The sequence below is a fragment of the Asterias amurensis genome, chromosome 6 (assembly GCF_032118995.1).
Source record: "Asterias amurensis chromosome 6, ASM3211899v1".
Classification (NCBI taxonomy): Eukaryota; Metazoa; Echinodermata; class Asteroidea; order Forcipulatida; family Asteriidae; genus Asterias; species Asterias amurensis.
In genome coordinates this window covers 25,501,733-25,517,846 of record NC_092653.1, presented here as the reverse complement: position 1 = coordinate 25,517,846, position 16,114 = coordinate 25,501,733, and the positions used below count along the sequence as shown (strand labels likewise).

Sequence of the window (16,114 nt, the reverse complement as noted above, 5' to 3'; positions counted from 1 at the left end):
AAAACTATTATAATTATAAAACGGGTTGAATTGAATGAAGAAATGTAGACAGACTTCATGAAAACTTAATTTCTGAGGAAAAAAAAAACACTTTGTGTTTGTGTCGAAAGTAATTTGGGGTGGGGTAAGACCGTATGGGCAGGGCTTGAAGTTGGAGGGGGGGGTTCGAGTACCAAATCAAGCACAGAGCTTTGTATTAGTACAAGTGTGAGAGCTTGCAATTAGAAGCTATTAGTCAGGGTCCCAGACTAGACTGCACATTTGGTTGTGCTGACCGAAAATCATAAATGGTGTCTATTTACATATTTATAACCATGTGACCCATGGAAAACAGGTCCCCCCATGTCGCAACTCTTGAAAAACACAGCTCTGCCAAGGTTTGCCAAGGTTAACCCTAGGCTTCAGTATATCCTAGCTTAAAAAAAAAACTTAATACACACAAAAAATCACTCGAACCTATACTATTGGTAAAAATAACATGATACACAATTTAAATTGTTTCAGAATAACTGTTTTATTTGACTTCTTGTTTTACAACAGTCACATGCAGACACACTTTTTATTTGTACAATACAGATTTGCACAGTCTATTAGATGTGATTTGTTTGAGATATCATTAATTATAACAGTTCATATATTACACTTCACAAACTTGACTTGTGTTCAAAAATAAATAAGTTAGGTAAATCATAATTTACTGTTCAAGCACAGATACATTAATTTATATATTTTTTGTGATAGTGGATTTTTTTCTGTGAATTCTTAGTTTGCAAAATTCTCAGATTTAAAAAGTTATACGGGGGTGATATTTAATGCTGACAACAAGATACAAAGGTGTGTTCAAACCAGAATCATCATTTGTTTTTGTCACAAATTGCTGGTTTATCGGCCGAGAAAATTGTTCAATAAAGATACAATGAAAGACACATAGCATAAAATTGTTGAGAAAATGGCAAAGAACTGTCACAGTATTTTTATAAAGAAAGTCAAATCCATCTATGTTTGGTGAGGTGACAGGAAAATGATGCATTCACCCTCCCTATTAAAATAAACCAAACTGAACACAAAAAAACTAACACAGGGGCAATACGGCCTAGGTATGAGGTTGGTTCAGTGGTTCTTTGCCTGCCTTTTAACTCTGTGGGGCCCGTTTCAAATTCCCCCTCAAACGAGAACCTTGCATTTTTTGTAATGCAAGTCGCCAGACACACAATGCCTGGACGCCACTTCAAGGTATGGGCTACAATCGTTATTTCCAGAGGCCGTTGCCACCTACTCCTACAGATAAAACAGGGTTACCCCTTTTACAGTCCATATGGATGTAGGCTTGGGTATCAATCAGTCTACAGCCTGGCTGATGGAGCAGAAAGCACTACCTCCCCAATTTTACATAGCAAGTGTCACGACCCGGATTCGAACCCACACTTTGTTGATCAAATACCAGAGCTTGAATGTTGATTGGATTTCAGTTCCTGCCTAGTTGCAGGCATTTTCCTTTGAGGTATTCTTTTACCATATCTCAAGCTTTCCATATCTCGACGTGTTTTGGCATTGTTCGATGTGTAATAAAAAATAAAAAAATTAAACTGTTTAGGTTTAAAATGGCAAGTCATATGAACAAAGAAGTACCATGTTTAGTGCAGGAGGGTTTTTGAGTTAGATTGCACACACATTAATCTTAAAACATCTTTCAAAACAAGATGGTGAACTTTATACAAGTAGATTGGCGGTCTCCCTATGTTGTCAATATCTTTGTACAAGGGTACCAGTCAGAAGCCATAAAGCAGTTAACTGCTGCATGTATCACACCCAAGCTTACAATACAACATGGGACAGGGTTAGCATCCACAATGAGGGAGTTTTGAATCAAAATGCGCAATTTAGAATCCCATGTGACCTACAATTCTCCAATCAAATGACAAGGATCTACTCATGATAAAGAACCAACTGTGATGCATAGAACGAGTTACTTATCGCAAGACTACAACCTACAACCTTCTTGTGAAAGTGATTTTCCTGTTTTGACTATATCCTCTCTGCCGCAACGCAGCATTAAACAACACAAACTAGAATATATTCTAGAAAAAATATATAACAGCTATGTGAAAACGGCTCTTGTGTCTAGTAACCAAGAACATAGAATCCTAATAAGTACATTGATTACTCAAAGCGCCATGGCATTTTAAATGCAGGCCTGATACTTCACGGAGGCAACGCAGGTGATTGCCTCGATGCCCCCTTGTCAATGCCTTGGTGCCCTTGAAATGCTCGAGTAGAAATTTACAATTTCATCATAGGGTGCCTTTTTACCAAGGAGAAAATGCCTTGGTGCCCTTGCCCTTTCAAAAACTAATCACTGAGACTGTTTCTCTTTAAACAAGTGCTTTACAACCTATATCTTGTTCTGCTAAGTTATTCTACCACATTCGATCTTATATACAGCATCCATTCTACAGTGAAATATTACATAAAAGTGCAGGTGAATTTTCATTGATTATTTTTAATACCATGTTAAGCTCTGCACATAAATTCCACACAAAAATATTCAATTTTGTCTATGCATAATCATAAAGACAGCTATTCAAGGTTTAAAATTTACCGATTTCATAGGTGTGTCGATCTTGGCTCTGCCTATACGTTGGTACTGATTGGTCCCTAGATAAGGGTGTGGATCTCTGCATGCCCAGCGGTCAAAATTCCAGTTGAACCTAGTTAAAATGGTTTTATCTGGAACCAGTTGAAAACCAGTTGATAAACTAGTTAAACACAGTTAAAACCAGGTGGTTGTGGCCGTGTCCGAAACAGCTGCGGCTAGATCAGCGCGTCTGCCAGTGCTGAAGAATAGGCAGACGCACACAATCTAGCCGTAGCTGTAGCCGAAGTCACCGTTTTCGGAAACGGCCTTCATATAGAACTTGGACAAAACCAGTTGGTTTATACATACAATTTCAGTTAACTGGGTTTAAAGGCAGTGGACACTCTTGGTAATTGTCAAAGACTAACCCTCACAGTTGGTGTATCTCAACATATGCATAAAATAACAAACCTGTGAAAAGTCGTGCTCAATCGGTCATCGAACTTGCGAGATAATAATGAAAGAAAAAACATCCTGGTCACTCGAAGTTGAGTGCATTTAGATGGCTGATTTCGAGACCTCAAGTTCTAAATCTTAGGTCGCAAAATCAAATTCGTGGAAAATTACTTCTTTCTCGAAAACTATGGCACTTCAGAGGGAGCCGTTTCTCACAATGTTTTATAACATCAACCTATCCCCATTACTCGTCACCAAGAAAGATTTTATGCTAATAATTATTTTGAGTAATTACCAATTGTGTCCACTGCCTTTAACTGAAACTTTGACCTGGTGACCCATTCACCTTTTCTCATTCCTTCTTCTCTGCAGCCTTCTGCTCCCTTTCAGCGACGTCAATGATAGCCATGTTCTGGGAGGCAGTGATGAGATGAAGGAGGCTAATGGCCGTCTTAGCCAAGGAGATTGGGGCAGATAAGATGAGGATAAGGCGGAAGATGCTGAAGGACACGATGGGAACTTGGAATAGATGGATAAGAAGATGAGATAATAAGAATGTGTTTAGACAGTGTGACTCAATGATCTCTGCACACAAGGTGGCAGCCAAATATTCACATTCTCAGAATAGCATGAATAACAATAAGAATATAGACCAATCCGACGTGCACCGGGCCCGCAAGTGTTAAGCACCAGGGGCCATTTGATGCGGTGTCTTCAATGCCTAGATTAGGGGGCGCTACCAATTTTGTTTCGTCCGTCGGGTGGGTCTATATAATCTTATCTAGTGCAAGTATCTATTAATAAATTACTCAAGGCTCTTGAGCCTAAAGGCAAGAAAATGTCAATACGATTGTGTTTGGGCAATACGTCTCAGATTAAACTACAATTATACCAAACATTAAGCCACGTGATTAGAGGCAAGCTTTTGTAAAATAGCAACCTCCAGGATGAGCAAACCCTGGTACCATTGTGCCATACACATCCATTCAGAATCGTGTATGGGTGTTCACCGTCTCTTACGTAACTACGCAAAAGCTTGCCTCTAATCACGTGGCGTAGCAACTGTCTCGATAGTCTGAGGAATTAAAATGTACCGTGCATTGTAATAAGCCAGTCATTGTACCAGACATTATCCAACCTAACTCACAAATGGCTTATTGGTGTCAACAAGCCATCGTGTGGCCAGACTGTCTAGCTCCTTTAGGGACTGCTCGCCAGGGCAACTGTGATAAACACTGGTGATGTGGGCAGCTTTGAATGGCCCAGTATAGCAAGGGTCTCATACTTACTCAGTGGTCCTTCAGTGAAGTAGAGCAAGTACATCATGCTGTAGAATAACTCATTACCAGCACACATGGCAAACAGCACCGGCTAGAGTCAAGATAAAAACCAACAACAAGAAAAACACTACTTAATTTAATACTTTGGGATTTTGCACTTTTTAAACCATAATTGTTCCAAAAACAGTTGGGAAGGTAGTGCATTCTGCTCTACCAGCCAGGCTCCTAGTGGATGATACCCATGCCTACATCCTTACAGACTGTGAAGGTAGTAACCTGTTACAGCCCCAGGAGTAGGTGGCTCCTTGTGGATGATACCCATGCCTACATCCTTACAGACTGTGAAGGGGTGACCCTGTTTCAGCCCTAGGAGTAGGTGGCTCCTAGTGGATGATACCCATGCCTACATCCTTATGGACTGTGAAGGGGTGACCCTGTTTCAGCCCCAGGAGTAGGTGGCTCCTAGTGGATGATACCCATGCCTACATCCTTATGGACTGTGAAGGGGTGACCCTGTTTCAGCCCCAGGAGTAGGTGGCTCCTAGTGGATGATACCCATGCCTACATCCTTATGGACTGTGAAGGGGGTAACCCTGTTTCAGCCCCAGGAATAAGGTGGCAATATGCCCCCTGGTGACAGTTTCAGTTAAGTGTTGCCCTCACCTTGACTTGTGATCAAGTTTGATCAGTTTGAGCACTGTTCTTTATCACTAGCTCTATGAAATTGAGCCCTAATTCTTAATAAGCAGCTTACCCTGGAGGTGTAGTAGATACGCAGGATGGGGTTTCCAGACATGTCAATCATCTTATGGTTGGCTATTCCTTTCATGCTGGAGCTGTAAGGTAAACAAAAAAACGAACAATTCAACTAATGTTACTATTGCACTGGTAATAAGAAAATTATTAGCTAAGTTTTTTAAATTTGTGTGTGTGTGTATTTTAAAGGTAATTTTTTGGTGTGCCAAAACATATATGTAAAATAACAAAGTTCGGCTCAATTAGTTATTGAAATTGTAAGAAAATAACGGGAGAAAAAAAAAGACCACTGAAATAGCCCAGTGTAGTTTTAAGCATGGCTCATACTTCTTCTGTATGCAAATGAGAAGCAAATTTTGATGTCACAGGGCTGTTTCCGCACCGAATATTTCGCAGGAGTTGAGCCAAAAAAACTGTTGCGAATTATTCGTTGCGAATTTGTGATGTCAAAATTCATACCGCGTTCACATTCGCAGGAAGTATGAACCGGGCTTGTGCAGGGGCCCTAAGGTCAAGACCAGGGCAACTGAGACCTCAATTGCCTCCATGTAATTTGGGAATGTACCTGTGAAGATGTAACCAGTGGCTAGCAACATCTATGATCATACTGAGCTGGAACCAGAACATGTAGTCAGGGTACAAGACTGAGAGAGTCACTAGAAGACACATGGTTGCACAGCGGTCTGTTAATTGGTCCAGCATGGCCCCAAACTTGGTTCCTATACAGAAAGCAGAACATAAATTCATTTACTGTAAGTTTTATCTCTTTGTCTCTGTGGTTAAGTATACTTTATTTACTCAATAGCATTAAAAGTGGAAGTGTTGTGGCCGAGTGGTTAGGAGCACCGAATTCAAACTCTGGTGTTTCTGATCAGCAGAGTGTGGGTTTGAATCCTCAGCCATGACACTTGTGTTCTTAAGCAAGACACTTAACCATTGCTTCGTCTTTCGGATGGGACGTAAAGCCGTTGGTCCCATGTGTTGTGTAACGCATGTAAAAGAACCCAGTGCACTTATCGAAAAGAGAAGGGGTTTGCCCCGGTGTTCCTGGCTGTACCTTTATAAGGTGCTAAATAATTGGGTCTTAGAATTAACCACTGCAATAACCTACTTGTCAGGTCATGAGAGTTTACTGTCCGGCTATTAACCCATTGGCCTTGGGCCTGCTGTCCAGTGGACAAATTTAAGCCCTGCATGTTTGTTTGCCTGGCACTCATACGACAGTCAAAGTTAAAATTTATAAAGGGAGTCTAGTCGGCAACCCATCAAGCCTATATGCATCATTTTTGAAAGGGCAAGGGCACTAAGTAAATTTGTACTGGAGCATTTCAAGGGCACCAAGGCAATAACCAGAGAGCATAAAGGCAATTGCCTTCATTGCCTCCAAGAGGTATCAGGCCTGCCCCGTCTACATTTGGCATTTATTTATTCCCCAATTGGGATATTTTGGAAGATAACTACCCTATTTTGGGTATGGGTGGTGAGATTGATATACCTTGATTGAGCATCCTGGCAGCGTGGCCATCGAACGCATCCAGTAGACCACTCAGTAGATAACACCAGGTTGCAGTCACATAATCAGTTCGCATGTAATAGAATGCAATCAGTGCAAGAAGGATACGGGCATACCCTGAAAATGAAAGTGAAAGTAACTTTTAAAATTAAAAAAGCAAAAACAAAACAATTTTAATTTATGCCATTTAATATTGAAGTGGATTAAAATGTCAACATTAATCATAATGCAAGTGAATGTGTTACGTTAGTGAGGGTCCACCTGCAGGAGGTAGGCACAAAAAAAGCTTGCTTTTTATTATTATTAAGGGGGTTAAGCACAAAACTCTTGCTTAGTTAGAGTTAGACTAGACATTTACTACACTACAGTTAATAGACCTTATTATGCACATGGCGTCATTTCAGTACAGCGCCCCCCGCATTGAGGTCAAAAGGAGGTTGTTCATTGGCCAATCTATGTGCGTTTGGATTGTTTTGTCACCGTTTGACCTCAAAGATGGCGGCTGGATGACAGCAATGCATAAGGTCTACTTACACCAGCCAACAACGTACCGGACATTTTGCTGTGATCTTGCCAGCAAAGGAGTTTGCTCTGCAGAATTTCGGCTGACGGCATAATAAACTTGGGCCCTTATTTTTACTAATTACATTTATGTACATTAATTTTCACCAATACTCATTTGAGTGTTAACAGTTCCCCAGGCAAACTTAAAAGTGGAATGAAAAATATTTTTGTAAACAAGAAATTGAACCCCCAAAATATCCCCTCAGAAATCTTACATTTACAAGCATTCTGCACAACCTTTTACATTTTAAAATAATGTCAGATATAACTGCACTTACCGATGAGATTTGGGACAAACAAAAATATGTTTTCAGCCATTTAAAATGATGAAAACTGGCAAACCAGCAGCCGCAGAAAATTTAGTATTAATGTTTTTCAGTAAACATTCAATCAATCAACTAACTAATTTCTCACCAAACGAGGGCGCTGTTCTCATAAGAGGACAGCGCCCTCATTTGGTGAGAAGTTAAACAAGAAAATAAGTCGGGTACCTCGTTCATCCGTTCCTGACTTTTCACATGCTCAGATAGGATGTCAGACTTACGTGTAAAAGTTGTAAAACGCCGGTAAAAAACCAGAAATGTCGCTCACACGATCCGTTTATAACGCACTTTTCAAGCGAACTTCTACGTTCGCTCTGACGATAGTTGTCGGTGCTGTGTTCTTTGAGCGCTTCTTCGATCTAGGAGGAGATGCAATTTATAATCACATCAATAAAGGCGTAAGTTGTACACGATTAAAAATAATTTGAAACTGCTTCCATCTCTCTCTGAACTTGTTGGCATCAAAATGTGTATGGCGCACAAAGCGCACCAAGAAAGAGCCCAATGCGCCCAAATTTAAGTCTTGCAAAATAATGAAAAAATTGCATGAATTGGGGCCTATTCTGATTATTAAATTGTGCTGTGCTGTGTAAAACAACTTTAAGTAGAGGTAGGCCAAAGTAAAGTGACCAGTGACCACGTTTGTATCGACTGTATGTAATAAAATTAAATGTATTCCTTGGCTTTGGTGCTATCCTGACCGCTGACTTGAGGCTGAAATTCACATTGGCAAATTGCCGAGTCTCACGTCACCACGTAGAAGTAGAATAATAGAAGTAGATGTGTAGTTCTAACTGCTTAGAAATATTTCATTTGAATTTTGATGAGCAGTGATGAGTGAGTACATACATAGGCTACTCTAAGATACGACGAGTGAGTAACTTCTACTTCTAATTGGATACTCGCTTAAATTTTGAGTTTTTTTGTAACGTTTATACTATGTAGTTCAATTAGGACCCTAAACTAATAATGATGACACTTTTGTCTAAAATACCTGGCTGTCAGACAAACATGCCACACCACTAGACCACTGCGTCATCGCCACGTCAAACTGCACATACATGTAGTGATGTACAAGTGACGTACCTGCGCGTTTAATAGTGAAACTTAACACTTTTATCTGAGATCCGGTCGCTAAGCTTTTATTTTTAACATAAATGCAGAGTTTATATCACTCTCTTATAATTTTTCAAGTTTACATCTTAGTTTTTAGTTATTTAACAACAAAGATATTCAATTGTATACTTTGTTTTCCTCACAGAAACAATGGAAAGACATCAAGGGAGATGTTGTGAAGAGATTGGCAGAAGCTGGCGACGATGAATGATGAGCGACTGGTAATCATGCTGCAGTGTACCATCGTAAACTAAAGGCATTTCTCTACATGGTGTGAGGGTTACTGGAATGGACCTCACACTCGCAACACCATACCCTCCAAATAAACCTCATCAATAAACCTTTCTGATTACTACAAATTCTGTATCAGTGACATTGCTCATGGAGATTTCAACTGGTTGGGGTACCTCAGGCTTCGAGTTAACCCATGGCACCCACAGCTTTTTCTGCGGTGCACCGTACCCTCCAAATAAACCTCATCAATAAACCTCATCAACTTAGCCTCCCTGATTACTACAAATGCTGTATCAGTGACATTGCTCATGGAGATTTCAACTTGTTGGGGTACCTATGGCCTCGAATTAACCCATGGCGCCCACAGCTTTTGCTGCGGTGCACCATACCCTCCAAATAAACCTCATCAATAAACCTCATCAACTTAGCCTCCCTGATTACTACAAATGCTATATCAGTGACATTGCTCCTGGAGATTTCAACTTATTGGGGTACCTCAGGCCTCAAATTAACCCATGGCGCCCACAGCTTTTGCTGCGGTGCACTTTGCAAGGCTTCATAGAAGTGCCCCTTACCACCAGAGGACAGTTGCTGTGCCCCGAGGTGCAAGGCATGGTACCTCATTGAGGTAGGAGGCTAATATGAGGCATCACTGTCACCGAGGTGGTACCTCAACCAAGCCTGTTGCCATCTGCTTATAACATCATAACAATAGCCCGGTTACCAGACGGCTTCGTTCTTTCAGCCTTCATCTACAGTAGATCATCTTCCAGAACACTCTTAGAATTGACTGTAAATGTAGCCACAACTTCGGACACGGACTTGGCAATTATCTCCCTAGGCTACCATCACAGAGGCCAAACAACTGAAGCGTGTGTGTGTATGCGCCACATGACAGTCAATAACTGGGCCCAATTTCATAGAGCTGCTACTGGACTTCAGTTCTAAAAACATTTGAAATGACTAAACTTGTCTACATATAATTTAATTTTATCCTTAAACAGATGTGTATTAAGCACTGAATATTTGGTACTTTCCCCGAGTTTGCTACCTCCGTGGCCTTGTGGTATGACATCTGGGCCAAATTTCATAGAGGTGCTAAGCACACAAATTTGCTTAGCATGAAATTTTCTTCCTTGATATAAACAGGATTACCAACCAAGTTTCCATGTGATTTTCAGGTTGAAGCAAACAACAGCTGAATACTAGTAACAAGCAATATGCAACAAATGGAAATTTGGTTGATGATCCTGTTTTTACCAAGGAAGAAATTTCATGCTGGGCAATTTTTTGTGCTTAGCAGCTCTATGAAATTGGGCCCTGCTTAGCAATGCAAAGGTTATGGTTTCAAATGGAGTCGACGTGCCTGTGAATTTTTTTGGGGGAAAGTACCGAGTATACAGTGCGTTATGCACATTGTGTCAGGGTAAAAAACAAATTATATTCTTTATTCCCGATACATAGAATGACACACTGCAGCATGTATTATCAGATTTCCAAACGTTTGTGGTTTTATTTTGTGTATCATAAGTCAGATTATTATCCCTTTTAAAGTTTAAAAGAAGAATCAAATCTCATGTTACAATGTGGAGTTATACAATTGAATACAATACAAATGTATAAAATGTTCAAATTCTACTTTAGATTTCCTAACAGAAAAAAGTGTTTTGATTAACGGGCAACAACCATCTTGGAAAAATATTTTGATGCAAAAATTCATCATTTTGTGTGACAAGTTTGACTCTCTATTTTAATTCTTCATAATGAAAAGTTTCAAACAATGGCTCTACAAAATGTTCAGTCATTATAAAGCTCTTCAAATCAAATAGAGAATGGCATCATTGCACTTTTGGGAAATTCAATATGTACATTAAGTATTTAAATAACATCATTGAAGTACGTATATACAAACAAACAAAACTTGAAAATATTGCAAAAAGCCTTTTATAGTGGGTCAAACTATACAATATTCTGAGACTACTTTGTTACATTTTTCACTTAAATAATAGTGAAGTTGATTGCTGTGAATGTTGTGTGTGTGAGGCCATTATAAGTTCAAATACAATTAAGGCCTGCAATTTCATCTTTGAGAGGGCAAGGGCATTTTCATTTTTGCAAAGGGCACTTCCATTGGTATATCTCAAAGTCTATCAAAACTTTTGATGGGGCACCAAGGCCAAGACTAGGGCAACAAAGGTCATAGCCTCCGAGGCCTCTGTGTGTAATTCCAGGCTTGAAAAGGTCAATTCATTTATATATCAAATATCAAGGTTAAATCAGTTGCCGCCTTTCTTGGCAAATTTTGTTGCATGACGTTTCCCCTAATTTTGTCCGTTTGAGTAGAAATTGTACATGGAGATTCATAATAAAGATTTGTGTTGAGTTTTAAGTTAAAATTTTGTACTGCAAGTGTAAATTACTTCTTAAACAAGGACCCAATTTCATAAAGCTGTTTAGCAGAAACTACTGCTTAGTAAATTCTTTGAGTAATAGGTCTGTATTCATAGACGCTAGTACGCATTGAACCCATCCTTAGTTAGGATGAGTGACTCGTCCTAACTCGAGATAGGATTAATCCTAGCGTTATGTGAACTCGGCTGCTGTATTTATTGAAGCCTTGCACTTGTAATGGGTTTTCAGTTCCGACCTGCTTGTATTTTCATAATAATACTGATTGAAAAGTTGAGTTGTTCACCACCAGGTCTTTTCAACCTGTGGCAAAGATCATAGTCTTAGATCCTCGGCCCAGTGGTCGTCTGAATCTTCATTCTCCTATAGAAACAAAATGAATTTAACATAATTAAAATTTGATTTTGGGTTGAACAACAATATTTACAAGGGAAAGAGTTTAACCTGCGACCTCTAGATTAATGTGCCGGCACTCTACTACCGTAACTGAGCTATCTAGCCCTTATTTCAACGATCTCCCTATTTTGTCAATATCTTTGTTTGGGGTGTCAGTCAGAAGCATGTCCCACACTAAGACATTTTTATGTGTTCAACCCAAAATTATTCGCAAGTTTACCCAGTCAGTGTCCCTTGTAGTTTATTACTTTTATATACCAGGCCAGCAGCTGATTTCACGAAACTTTACACAAAACCGTCAAATTTTTTACTCCCATAAATGGCCGACTGTGTTAGTTCGCATAGTAAAAAAAAAGAAAAAACCAGGCAATTTCGAGGCAAATTTGTGTGGATCATTGTATTCTACTTTTAAAACATCTTTCTACCCATATGCATTTTATAACAAAGGGTTACAAAAGCTTTTTATAGACTAACTTGTCCGATCCAAGGCAACATGTTCCTTTATGGACACACCACTCACCTCTGAAGCAGATAGATTGGAGTAGCAACCTTGTTTCTTCCGTATGAGATCTCCCCATAAGACGTTATTCTTACAGACCGGGCAGTTACCATCCACTGGTAGCAGCTGATCAGTCTCTGATGAACGCTTGAGGAATTTAGTCGCTAGACAGATAGTGTGTACTATCATAGAGCAAGCTGGATGCACGCAGCTTAGCGAGGATTCTACATCCTGTAATTAATAATAATAGTACCCAAGTCTTATATAGCGCACATATCAACATGAACCAACAAGGTATCATAAGTTACAATAGGAATTCTGCCGTCAATTTCACAAAGAGTCAGGACTCGTCTTATCTCAAGTTAGGACGAGTAACTCGTCCTAACTTAGGATTAATCTTAAGGTCTGCATTCTACAGTGCAGTGTTGGGACTCGTCCTAAGTCATAAGATTAATCCTAAGTTAGGAAGAGTTTTGTGAAATTGGCAGCTGAGACCAAATAATGTGACACTTGTGTTTTTGAGCAAGATACTTTACTATAATTGCTTCTCTTCACCCAGGGGTATAAATGGGTACCTGTGAGGGTAGAGGTTGATATTGTGTATGAAAAAGCCTTTGGAGCGCTATGGTTGCCCAGGGTTGTATACTTCCCAGGGAGCTGAGACAGATTAAAGGGATGCTATTGCCCCAATGACCTGGGGTGGATTTTACAAAGGTAGTCCTAACTTAGGACTAGTCCTAGGCAATGCTAAGAGATAGGACCAGTAACTCATCCTAACTTAGGACTGGTCCTATCTCTTAGCATTGCCTAGGATTAGTCCTAAGTTAGGACTACCTTTGCGAAATCCACCCCAGGGCATTATTGTAAAGCGCATTGAGATTTATTTTGCAACGCGCTATTTCAGAATTTGTTCTTCGTCTTCTTCTTATTATTATTACCTGTATTCTTTTGATGCAGAGATCACATCGTTTATTGACAGTCTGAGTCATACTAATCATATCATCAGATTCTGTCTGCGCTGCATCTTGGCTTACTTCCTCCGACATGTCCGACGAACTTCCTGCATCTTTCGTCTTCTTCTTCTTCTTCTTCCTCGGTGAACATTTCGTCTTCTTTGATGAGTGCATCTGATGGTAGAGATGGAGGGATTAGTAACCTGTGCAGCCATTTGGTTTCCGGTGCCGCATACTCCTAAGGAGTGAAACTGTTTTCAGAAATGTTTTCCGCCCGATGAACAGGGTTATTATCATAATATCATAAATTTGTTTCGGGGAAAAAGAATATTAATTTGGGTTTGAATCCCACCCAAGTAATAAATGCCTGTGAGGTTATTATCATTAATACATGTCAGATGTTAAAACTTGCATCTGGGATAAAGAATATTAATTTATGTTTTACCCTCACACTAATGTGTCTGTACTTTCCAGAGTTTTGTGAAAAAAATCAGGCATATTACCTTGGTGGGATTCGAACCCATGACCTTTGCAATTCTAGAGCAGTCTCTTTCATACTAGACTATCGGTAGCTAGAGGTCGTGGGTTTCAATCCAACCCGTGTAATACGCCTGTGATTTTTTTTAGCTATAAAGTTAGTCGAGCTATGGTCAGCGATAGTCCTTGGCCCTTGTGATTTTGTCCCCCAAATTCGAGCCCTTGGTGGATTTCAAAAAGAGTTAGGACTAGTCTAATCTCCAGTTAGAGAGCGGGTTACTCGTCCTTACTTAGAACTAGCCATACGTTTTTAATATCTCCTAGGGCTAGTCCTTAGTTAGGACTAGTCCTAACTCTTTGTGAAATCGACCAATGGTGTACTAACACTCTACCTTTATTGAAGTAACAGGTCCAAATGCAATAGGCATGTGTGGCGGCGGCTGCAGCCCGTCCTCAAACTCCCTCATGTATTCCTGTTTCAGCCATTGTATGGTCAGTGGTAGCCTACACCATGGAGCTGTCTTCAGCATGTTAGACAGAACACGCAGGTCGTAAATGAAACGCTTCTCATCCTTGCGCTTACCTGGAACATACCGGAGACGGCGGGAGAGTTTAGGTTTCTGCCATGCCCATTCAAACTGCGGAATCAATAAGAATTACCAGGACTTGAACTTGAAGAGGCACACAAATTTTCCTCTGGTTTGGGGTACTCTATGAGGGAAATGTAAATTTGTATTGGATCTTTGCAAAGGGCACCAAGGCAAAATAGCACAGGGCATCACGGCAATTGTTGTGGGTGCTGTGGGTTAAATCGAGACCTGAATTACCATCGGTCAGACTAATTACAATTAAGGGCCATGTCACACGAGGCAATTTACGGGCAACCAGTTCCAGGCAATCTCCATGAAGAAAAGGCATTCATATTTGAATGTTCACCTATTTCTCTTATGGGTTGTAAGACAATGTTTGAAAATTGACCCGTGTGCTACCAAAGTGGTCCTGTAGCATGCACTACAGGTGGTTGCCTCCAAGTTGCCTGCAAAAGTGGCCTCGTGTGACAAGGCCCTTAGGGTCATGCTTGTGTTCTTAAAAACGGTGTCATGCCTTTTGAAAGTGGTAAAGATGGGGCAAATCTGGTGACCAGATGTGTTGGACCGAATTCCCGTTTTGTGACAATACTCTCATTACCATTTGGCTTCGCCGTCGGGAGGAGGGTTACGTTATCGCAAGTAGATTGGACTCACCTTTAATGCTGAGATGTTATTCGGAAAGCCGTATACGATGAGAACCATTTCCCTGAGAAAGAACAAAATTAATATAAAAATACACAAATTTCTGTGACACTTTAAAGGGGTTGGGTACTTTTTGTATGACACAAAACACAATGTCCACAGATTTACATTAAACATGTTAAATGTACACGGTTTGAAGCTGTTTGCCGCAAACTAGCCACCAGCGCAAGGCGCATGCAATCTTTAAGATGGCCTTTGAGAGTGAAATTTACATATGGCAAATTTTCGCGTGTGGATGAGGTCAGGGCGCTACATTTAGTCAAGCTCAACAACAACAAAACGAATTAGACAAAGCTTCTTGACCTCCTTGCAAAGTTCCCCAGTGGAAACTTCAACTTTCAGGAGGTAACAACTACCAACAAGTATAAACTTTTATTCAAGTACTGGAACTGCACGGCATAAAATGACCTGATGTGATAGGGTGCCGCATATTAAATTTAGGCTAGTTGCGATAACGTAACTCACTCCCGACGGTGGGAGGAGGGTTACATGTTATCGCAACTAAATTTAGGCTAGCTTGCCAAGTTCCTGAACGGATCACATGGCCGTTTTGACTTTGTTTTGGTTTAATTTATAACTCTAAAATAATAAAGTCTTAAAGACCCCTTTTATGTTTTTAATTTTTAAGGATTCTTTTTGAAAAAGTATAATGACAAAATATAAATGACTTTTGATTCGTGGTTCGACATTGCAACAGGCGGTAAAAAAAAAGATGTTTTTGACAGCACCAAATTTGCGCAAGGCTTGAAATTTGCGTGGAATATCTGGTGCGCAGGCCTACTCACAATCACAAATTAAATTAGGGCCATCAACTTTGCGCGCTCAGAGGAGGCTGAAGTTTGCGCAAGGTTTTAAAGTCTGCGCCAAACAACTCACTCAACTCACTCGACGCGTCGTCTCGAAAAAACTCGACTTACCATGGTCCTCGTCCATGTGTGCGTTTAGCTCCTCCAAATTGCTTCCCTTTATTATGCTGGCCAATCCTTCTTCTAGGGTCCACAGTGTAACCAATATAGGTTCGGTCTTTAAAGTCAGGATTAACATTCAGGAGTAAATAACAGCCGAAAAATCTCTCAATTTCCACAACCATTCTGTTTCAAATGGAATCCAGACTGTTATTGTTGCCTAGCGCCCTCAAGTGGTGAATAAAGGCATTGAAGTTTTTTGACACTAGCGGGAGTCCGCGCTACGCGCGGATCCGCTAGAGCAGGCCTACCGCGCACTGGTGCGATTTTGCAAAGCATTAGTATTCATTTTAAATCACTGTGTAT

At 40.2% G+C, this 16,114-nt stretch overlaps 2 protein-coding genes across 3 annotated transcripts; both read right to left on the bottom strand.

Annotated features, from left to right (window-relative positions):
* Positions 1-489: 489 nt before the first annotated feature.
* Positions 490-7,533, bottom strand: LOC139938956 (CDP-diacylglycerol--inositol 3-phosphatidyltransferase-like). 2 transcript variants are annotated; one of them, XM_071934641.1, is made up of 7 exons: positions 7,423-7,533; positions 6,563-6,697; positions 5,633-5,786; positions 5,066-5,147; positions 4,321-4,402; positions 3,349-3,550; positions 490-2,966 (listed from the first exon to the last, which is right to left on the bottom strand). In XM_071934641.1, exons 1-6 carry the CDS (start codon positions 7,460-7,462, stop codon positions 3,384-3,386), a joined length of 660 nt encoding a protein of 219 aa, XP_071790742.1. In that variant the 5' UTR covers positions 7,463-7,533; the 3' UTR covers positions 490-2,966; positions 3,349-3,383. The 2 variants fall into 2 exon arrangements, with proteins under 2 accessions (XP_071790742.1, XP_071790741.1); XM_071934640.1 differs by having other exon boundaries at positions 490-3,550.
* Positions 7,534-10,854: 3,321 nt separating this feature from the next.
* On the bottom strand, positions 10,855-15,961 carry LOC139938836 (structure-specific endonuclease subunit slx1-like). Its single transcript, XM_071934478.1, has 6 exons — positions 15,761-15,961; positions 14,796-14,847; positions 13,944-14,189; positions 13,060-13,248; positions 12,143-12,352; positions 10,855-11,589 (listed from the first exon to the last, which is right to left on the bottom strand). Exons 1-6 carry the CDS (start codon positions 15,931-15,933, stop codon positions 11,542-11,544), a joined length of 918 nt encoding a protein of 305 aa, XP_071790579.1. The 5' UTR covers positions 15,934-15,961; the 3' UTR covers positions 10,855-11,541.
* Between the last annotated feature and the right edge of the window lie 153 nt (positions 15,962-16,114).

Bases quoted from the DNA above. Each gene is read 5' to 3' on its own strand.
- LOC139938956 (XM_071934640.1), bottom strand. From the start codon at position 7,462: ATGGCTGAAAACATATTTTTGTTTGTCCCAAATCTCATCG. The intron at 4,403-5,065 runs GTAAGCTGCTTA...TCTTGACTCTAG, and splicing joins GTATCTACTACACCTCCAGG to CCGGTGCTGTTTGCCATGTG. The intron at 3,551-4,320 runs GTAAGTATGAGA...ATCTATTCCAAG, and splicing joins CTTCACTGAAGGACCACTGA to TTCCCATCGTGTCCTTCAGC.
- LOC139938836 (XM_071934478.1), bottom strand. From the start codon at position 15,933: ATGGTTGTGGAAATTGAGAGATTTTTCGGCTGTTATTTACTCCTGAAT. The intron at 13,249-13,943 runs GTAGAGTGTTAG...CTCTACCATCAG, and splicing joins GACCTGTTACTTCAATAAAG to ATGCACTCATCAAAGAAGAC. The intron at 11,590-12,142 runs GTGAGTGGTGTG...TTGTTTCTATAG, and splicing joins CCAATCTATCTGCTTCAGAG to GAGAATGAAGATTCAGACGA.